Source organism: Miscanthus floridulus, chromosome 17 (assembly GCF_019320115.1).
Source record: "Miscanthus floridulus cultivar M001 chromosome 17, ASM1932011v1, whole genome shotgun sequence".
Lineage (NCBI taxonomy): Eukaryota > Viridiplantae > Streptophyta > Magnoliopsida > Poales > Poaceae > Miscanthus > Miscanthus floridulus.
The window spans coordinates 2814048-2822718 of NC_089596.1; the positions used below are offsets into that span (position 1 = coordinate 2814048).

The window sequence follows — 8671 nt, forward strand, 5'->3', positions numbered from 1 at the left end:
GACGAACGTTTTGAGCCTAATTAGTCAACGATTGAACAATTATTACCGAATAAAAACAAACACTACAGTGTAGCTCGGCGGCGCCGAATCCGGCCTCAATTAAACATGGTCGAAGTATTTGATTAAAGTTGAAAAATATTTGATTTTCTAAAAAGTGAGAATGACATTGGAGGAGAGTACACTGGACAGCGGTGATGGTGATGGTGATGGCAGCGTAGCTCACGGGAAGCAATCGCATGACGAGTTGACGACCCACACGGAGCAGCTTTTGCCTGCCTTCCCGTTTGGAGTTTGGGCTCGCCTGCCATCGGCATCAGTGCATCACCGTGTCTTGTCCATGGCAGCTGCCTTCTCCTGCTATGCTCACAAATGCAAAGGCGGTTGTGCTTCAACTTCAAGCAGAAACCAGCCGGCCCGGCCATAATAACATCTCAATCTCCTGAAAGGCTAGGAGTGAACCAATAAGAGGGTCCATCTATAGAACAGAACACTCAGAGTCTTCTGAGGCCCGAGAACACTCTAAAATTTGTTCTTCACGTCTTCTTGCTCTTCCCGACGCTACGCCACCGTGCACCGCCCCGTCGTGGCGTGGTGGGTCTCGCTGGAGCTCCACGGTCACGGCATAGCAAGACCCTACCACACCCGTGGTGGCCTCCTCCTCCTCCTCCTCATCCCCCACGCACTATCATGGCCATGGGCGTCCCCGCCCCGACCTAGCCTGGCCGCCTCCTACGTCTTCGGATCCCTAACCGCCGCCCTCCCGCCGTCCCCGTCGCCGGGCCGACCTATCTCCCCCGAGCCCCTTCTATGCCCGTCGGAATTGGGGAAGAAGAGGCGGAGAGGCCGGAGAAGAATGAGAGGAAGATGAATCGAGTGTTGAGAGGGAGAGAAACAACCGAGTATTGTTTAGCATTTCTCTTTTAAAATTAAGGAAATTATTGTAGTCGTTTTGCTGTCAATGAGTATATTATTTACCAATGAACACTAACACCAACTTCGTCAATTGGAAAACGTAAACCAAAACGATAGGTTCCATGATAAAAAACCAACTAATAACTGAGCTACACTCGCCATAGCTTCACACTGAAGTGGTGCCATCTAACACGGCAACCGTCCTGTTCGCTGGCTTATAAGCCGTACTTTTTCAGCCAACAAATATTATTTTTCTCTTACGCCAAATCAGCTAACGGTACTTTCAACCATATATTATTAGCCAAACAAGCCAAAACGAACGAGGCGAACATATTAACGGCTCACACGTACTGTACATCAGTGCCGGAGGATAGGCGTATATACACGTACTGACGTACAAGTGATTGACCCATCATGTCGACATGTCGTCGTATATGTACTCTACTACATGCAAAAGCAAATACACTAGTACGTACTACTGCTGCTGCATGAGATCTCTACGGTCTACAGAATCCACATCGCCAACTCAATTCCTATACGGGTATATTGGTGCAGCTAGGCTTTCCCGGATAATTTACCTAATTTATACAAAATATCGATTATCATTCTCTAGAGCCGAGGGTGTATTATATTTAAGCTTAGCCTCCGTATTGGATGGAGTACAGTACAGTACAATACTAGTTCTCCCTCCATCCCAAGAAATGCATTTCTGTATTCTATATAAATATTTTTTTTAATTTGACTAGTATAAATTTCTAAGAAAAATTATCAATAATTATGGTTCCAATTAGTTTATTATGAGAATTATATAATCAAAACCTAATAATATTTATTCGGTGTCATAAATGTTTGTAATATTTTATATAAGTTGGTTAAATATAAAATTGTTTGACTTTAAAAATAGAATTATACTATTTTTCAATTAATAATTACTCTACGTCCCCAGATAAATCAATTCCTAACCGTGCAAGTCAAATTTTTAAAAATTGACTAACTTTATAGGAAAAAAAAGTAACAACAGCTATGACATAAGATGAGTATCTTATGAAAATATATTCTATCATAAATCTAACGATATTAATTTGATACCCTAAGTCTTAACGCTTTTTTCTATAAAATTTGGTCAAAATTAAAATCAATTTATTCATACCAGTTGAAGGCCACACTGCGCAGCCATGGGCATTTCCGTAATAAACCTCCATCCCTTCTTCTTCCAGCCGAGTAGCCGACCCATTTAAAAGGCTCGAGTCGATTGCACATGGCCCAAGATCCACAACTCCCCCACCCCACCAACCAACCACTTCCACCGCCTGCTCCGGCTCCGGCTCTGGCTCTGGCTCTGCCACTGCCGCCCCGCCGCCTCCCTCTCATCGCTCTCTCTCTCCCTAAATGGCGGCGCCCTCGCCGCCGCACGATTCCGGGTGCCCCACGGGCGCGGGGGACTCCACCAGCTCCCAGCTGGCCGCCACCTACCTCGGCGTCAGCTTCGCGCTCTTCCTCGCCACGCTCCCGTCGGGCACCGCCGCCCGCCACGTGGCCTCGTTCCAGTCGCGGGGCCGCATCCTCGCGACGCGCCTGCTGGCCGCCGAGGACCAGCTGCGGCAGCTCCGGGCGCGCCGCCGCGAGGACGCCCGCGCCAACGCCCGCGCCGCCGAGATCTTCGCGGGCCACCGAGCCGCCTGGATGGAGGCCGAGCGCCGCCTCCTGGCCCGCGCCCAAGCCGCCGGGGACGAGGCCGCCTCCCTCCGCGCTCGCCTCGCCGAGGCCGAGGCCGAGGCCGCCGCGCTGCGCGCCCGCGCCGAGCGACTCGAGGGCGAGGCCGCCGAGCGGGACGAGCTGCTCACCGCGCTCCTCGCGGCCACCTCGCGCGCCGGGGACTCCGGCGGCGCCGGCGGCAGGTCCCTGCTCCGCGCCTGCGACGGGGAGGAGGAGGAGGAGGAGGAGCGGGCGCGCCACGACGCGCGTGGGGAGCAGGAGCACGAGCAGGACCCGCTGCCCGCGCCGCGGTTGGACCACGCCGCTGACACCACCGACGCCGAGGCCCTCGCCACCGCCGCCGCGCTCTACGCTCAGCAGCGCCAGAAGCACGACGACGACTTCTACACGGCGGCCACGGCCGCGTCGGGAATGCCGCCGTGGATGGAGATGGACCGATCAAAAGGCTGGCAGGTCTGTGACACGACAAAAAGTTGCCTCTCCTTTTTCACCTTTTTTACCTGTTGTCAGCTTCGGAATCGGAAGGACACAAATCTAAGGGTGGATTGCTTTATCATTGCTTTCTAATGATACGAGTGTACTCCGTAGAATTTAGTACAAGTCGGATTGACTCTATTCTTTCCATTTGTGTTAATGCAATCAATCAGATTAGCTTTGGTTCAAGCTAGTTCCAGTATCCTTCAGTAGCTCTGCTCTACAAGTCTACATACACATCTTTCCATAATTCCATGAGTGATACTGTGACAGCGATACCATGTAGTATGCGGCAGAGTAGAACGGACAAACAACCACTTTGATAACCTCTCCATCAAACAGAATCCGATACTGTATCTGTGGGACAAGGCCTCCTGCAAGAAAGCTACCTGGTTTTTGTTATCTACTCCACCGAAGCCACCTGGATCTTATCTGGTCCATATGGAAACCTATAATCACACAGGCTCCCTGTTGCTTCTCATGCAAGCGGCGCCCTAGAAGATGAATGGTGCACTGAAGTCAGACTTTATTTGCTACTGTACATTAGAGGTGCAGATCGCTGGATGCCCTTAAGTTCAATAATTGACTGTACAAGTGTACATGAAGAAACACTGTCAGTTTTTTTCGTGCTTTGTTCCCCTATAATTTTTCTTGTCAGAATGCAATATTTTGTATAAAAAATCAGAGGTCTTTCGGCAACAGAAATAAAACCAGCACTACCAAAAATGCTTTCGATTTTTAGGACTAATTAGTATCCTTTAGGGTACTTTATATAATTGGTGAATCCTATAGACCCATGCATGTATATGGAAACACTTCTGACTAACTGTAATACCCATTTAGTTTCTTATGTTCATGTATGTTGGTTTGTTGCACATTCCTTTGGATATGTGCGCATATGATTGAAAGCTAACTCTTATCTTTTGTTTTTGTTGTTTCGCTAGAAATCGTATATTGCTTGGCATGGTGCTTATAGGTGGTAGGATATCATTACTTTTATTGCATCAAATCACACACTTTCAAATAACTCAAACTGGTAGTGGATAGCACTTGAATGAAAGCTTTGAAATTGCTGTGTTTCAACTTTCAACCCATACTGCTACTTAATTGCCCTTTCCTTGCTGAATAACTGACTAATCTGCCACTGAGTTTTAACAACCACATTGGTACTTGGTACCATCTCTTTCTAGGTTACCTGCAGTGTGAAGTTTTCTCAAAAGGGTTTGGGTCAATTTTGTGTTCATATTAGGTCATTTGCTCCTGTCGGCATTACATAATTCATTATTCCTGTGGATAGTCACCTAGTAGCACTTGATATTGTTAAATACGAAAGTACCTCAAGGCTCAAAGGTCAAAGTAGTAGACTACGGAAGAGGAGGTGCATACTCTTTTAGTGACACTTTTTAATTGTGTGTACCTCATAAAAATGTAAGGACTTTAATTAGTATGAAAATATGTGTTGGGTTATTTATACGAGATTCCAGTGATAAATATCTCAGAGATATTTTTTTTCTGGTCTGAGATCGAATGTTGTATACTTGTATTATAGGCCCATCAAATCTTGATCTCTCAATGATATTTCCTGTGTGTGAGTATTTTTTTTCTTCTTCTGTTTTTCAATATCTCTGCAGTATGCAAGCAGCGCTAACATTGCTAGCAACTGGAAGTTCTCTCTCTCCCTCAACCCTCCATCTGCATCACATGCTACCATGTGTGGTTACTTCAGTGCTGATGTCAGTTACTTGATATCCATATATGAATAAAAGGGTTTCTAATGCACAACCTGAAGTAACAGCAGCCAATGATCCTTATTGGCTATTCAATACAATGGCAAATGACCAACATTTGTACTAAGTTACTAAGTGCAGATGTAATGATTGTTTTTTCAAGGAAAAAAAAGATGAAAGGATGTTTCACATTCTTACAAGCTGATGCTCTTTTCAGTTCATGACTGTTTTGAAGAATTTGGGTGATTAAAAGCTTGACTGTCTGATAATACAGAGAATATAATCATTGTTGGACTACATAAATCCTTGTGCAACATGTGGCTATCCTGTGCTTTCAAAAAATTGTTATAGTACTGTAAAGTGCAATGTTTTCTTCTTGCTTTTTTATCCCAATACAATTCTCTTTGCTCACTGCACGTTGACACTGTTGTAGACATAGTTGAGTCATTTATGTTATTTTTTGAGTGTGTGATTTTTTTCCTCATTGCTGGTACCTATAGAACAGCCTTTGCAAAAACAATGGGAAAAATTAACTTATCAAGAAAACTATGGTTCAGTAATTTTCGTGAATGTTTAACGGTTGCCTCAAAAGGTTGACTTCTGGTAGGCTAGGACCATTTTCATTTCCTTCTTTTTTTGGTTGTGTATTTGACTCTTTAAACTTGCATCTTGTAGGACCTGAAGTATGATACAGTTGAGTCAACGTACAACACAAAGCATGCTGTACCGAGGTAAAGATTTAACTGACGCACAGGCTTGTTGACCTAGCCATGAAATAAATTCCACTTATAATTTACAGCCTCTAAGCCAATTGTTCTTTAACAGGAGAGAATCACCCTGGAAAGTGGATGTAGAATCATCAGGAGTTCCAGCAAAACTTAGGTTGCTGGAGCAGGAATTAATTAACTTGGAAAAGGTAGTGAATGGAGATTTGTCCAAGATTCCATTGGTGATGCGAAAACAAGTGAAAAGATATCAAACTCTAGCTGGGAAAATTGATGATCTTTGCAAACGAATGGTAGGCCTGCTTGTCTGAAATAGCATTTACCTACTTAGTTATGTGCTTTTGTTGAATGCAAAGTACCTGATATACCACTCAATAGTTCATAATTCCTGGATGTAACAAAAAGATTCATGTGTTGATATATGTCTATATGATCTGTACCTGGTTGGAATTATTTGATGAATACATGGTCCAAAGATAGCAGCGGTTTCCAGCCGTCTATCATCTTAGTTTCTTGTTCTGGTCCATAGTGCTGGAGCTGTCTCTGCATGGCTTGTGGTCGTTGCATTTAAATTCAAAAGTCTCTTCTTACTAACGCATTGTACCTAGTTCTTTAAAAAGCAAAAGGATTTAATTGATATGTTTATGTTGAAGAAAATGACAGTTTCTTCATTAGTAATCATGCTTAGCACTTTAAAAGGAGTAGTGACATTTTCCTTGTATTCTGGTAATTCCTATTATTTACTATTGCAGAAGAGAAGAAAACCTAATGAATATCTATTTGTGCAGCAAACAAGTGACCCTTGTGATTCAACACTAAACTCAGAGTTCAGAACACAGCGGCAAACAGAATTCTTGCTGGAAGCATTTCACCTTCAGCATCGTGCAACTGAAACAAGGCAGAAGCTCAGCACACTGCAAGCAGAGACTGCAAAAGGCAGCTTTGGAGATGAGCTAACAGCAGAAGCCAAAATTTGCACAAGAAGAGCACTAAGTTCAATAAGGAATAACTTCAAGGAAATCCAGCGAAGCTTGGAGATTTGGCTGGCAAGAATTCTTGGAGACCTCGAGGGCATGCTAGCGAGGGATGGGGCCTCACGCATTAGGGAGTATTTTCTGTCTCCATACACATCTGCTGTTCGGTGAGTGCTGGTGTCATGGAATATGCAGGAATGGTCATGTTCCCCTAAACTACTATATAGTGTCTGCATGAACACCCTGAAGAATCCATGGATACACGATCAGCAGGTAAAATGTCATAACCAAGGTCATGCTCACCTGTGCACCCCCCTTGGTCTTTTTATGGACATCCTTGCAAGCTTTAGCAAAATTGAAGAGAAGTGATCTGGGATCCTACCAGATTTAACAGGCAGAATAAATGTAGAATTTAGAAGCATATCCCCATTCCCAGGGGCATCAAATTTTGACACCAAATCTGATCAAGTTCTAGATCACCCCTCTTCATATTTGTTAAATTTATGTGAAGGGTTGCATTTAGGCAAGGTTGCATCAAAGTGAGGCTGTCAGTGTATGCTGCTGCTCGTGTTGTTAGCAGGCTGGCCTTACCAGCAGCCTCAAATCAGTTTGAACATAGGCATAGTTCTGTTTGTAGGTATTATCGCATTATCTGCCTCTCTGCAGTTCTCCATCTTTTTAGGATCGTACAGTTTTATGCTTACGGTTGTGATGGATTCTCCTAACTGTATCTAGAACAGAGTCCTTGGATGTGCTAAACTGTATTATCGTAGTTTATGATTAGTGATTTGTATGTATGTTCTTTTCAGCTGTTGACAAAACTTGTCATCGCAATGCCTGGTTGTGGTTTTTCTTCGATTGATTGCTGTTACTGCATATTATATATCTGTTGTGTGTGCACTGCATGCACATACATGGGAGGGCAGAAACAGATACACATGTTTTTTCTTACCCTGAGTGACATATAAGATCAGAAGATGTGTTGTGTCGGTACTTCGGACCAGGGGTCCTCAACCGACGAGTGAATTTGTGCTGCGTGCTCCCGATTTCAGATGGTGATGCAAAGAGACACAAGGCTTATACTGGTTCAGGCAATGGATGCCCTACGTCCAGTCTGAGAGAGTGTTCTTGTATTCCTCACACCGGGGTGCTTGTAGTAGGGGGTTACAAACTAGGCGAGAGAGGGTGTTCGTCCCAGGTCTCTGCGAGGGGAAATATGAATTACAGAGTGAGGTGCGTTACTTGTGTGGGCATTCGTGAGCCGATTTGATATGTTTTCCTGGCCGTCCCCCAAAACGGTACTGGCTACCTCCTTTTATAGCCGCAAGGGGGAAGCCAGCGTACATGAGAGAGCTATACGTAAAGGACTATTTGATGATGTACTCTACTCCTGGGGCAATGTGCCGTCGTGGGAGTTCCCGTAGAAGTCTAGTCAGTATGGTCGGGCAGGCGACATGCCGCGCTCCTGTGGATTTGTTGACTTGTGAAGTGCCGAGGCCTGGCGGCTGCTGTAGCTGGTCGTGCCGAGGCTCGCTGTGCAGAGGCCTTTAGAAGCGACAATGCGGGGGTCTCGGTGGCCATCTCGTAGTTGATTTAGGCGGAACAGTGCGGGACCTGTGTCTATAGGGTATGGTACCTGTATTGTCAGCAAGGGATGGTAAAAAGGAGATTTGACCGTTGTCCCATCGCTCCTGTAGTAGTGCACTGCCGATCGTGGCTTATGTAGTGGGTGCAGTTGGGCGCATTAATTGGATGCGACAACTTGTCAGAGATACATTTGGGGCGGAGACGACGAGGTTGCGGGACGAGCCCGGCCTCGGGCGAGGCGGAGCACGAACAGTTTGTCCGAGGCCCCCTCTGGAGGGTCTCGGGCGAGACGGAGCGGGTTCAGTGAGTCCGAGGCTTTGTCGAGGGGTCTCGGGCGAGATGGAGCGGTTGGTGCGCTGATTCCAAGGTTACAGGGACCCAGCCCTGACTCCCCACGTCGCGTTTATCCTTGGTGCAGGAGTTTAGGCAGCACAGTGGTCGGTAACCCCTGCCTCGTTCTGTCGCAGATGGCAGGGTGTTGACGCGACTGACGTATAGTCGGCCACTTCGCTGTACTGTGCCGTCGTGCGGTTGCCGGAGTAGTTGAGCGCTTTGA

The 8671-nt window shown here is 45.9% G+C and overlaps 1 protein-coding gene across 1 annotated transcript; it reads left to right on the forward strand.

Annotated features, from left to right (window-relative positions):
* The first annotated feature begins 2181 nt into the window (after positions 1-2181).
* LOC136518146 (uncharacterized) lies at positions 2182-7350 on the forward strand. The gene is made up of 4 exons (XM_066511815.1): positions 2182-3081; positions 5505-5560; positions 5655-5847; positions 6343-7350. Exons 1-4 carry the CDS (start codon positions 2302-2304, stop codon positions 6697-6699), a joined length of 1386 nt encoding a protein of 461 aa, XP_066367912.1. The 5' UTR covers positions 2182-2301; the 3' UTR covers positions 6700-7350.
* Positions 7351-8671: the final 1321 nt, after the last annotated feature.

Bases quoted from the DNA above. Each gene is read 5' to 3' on its own strand.
- LOC136518146 (XM_066511815.1), top strand. From the start codon at position 2,302: ATGGCGGCGCCCTCGCCGCCGCACGATTCCGGGTGCCCCACGGGCGCG. The intron at 3,082-5,504 runs GTCTGTGACACG...TGCATCTTGTAG, and splicing joins ACCGATCAAAAGGCTGGCAG to GACCTGAAGTATGATACAGT. The intron at 5,848-6,342 runs GTAGGCCTGCTT...CTATTTGTGCAG, and splicing joins ATGATCTTTGCAAACGAATG to CAAACAAGTGACCCTTGTGA.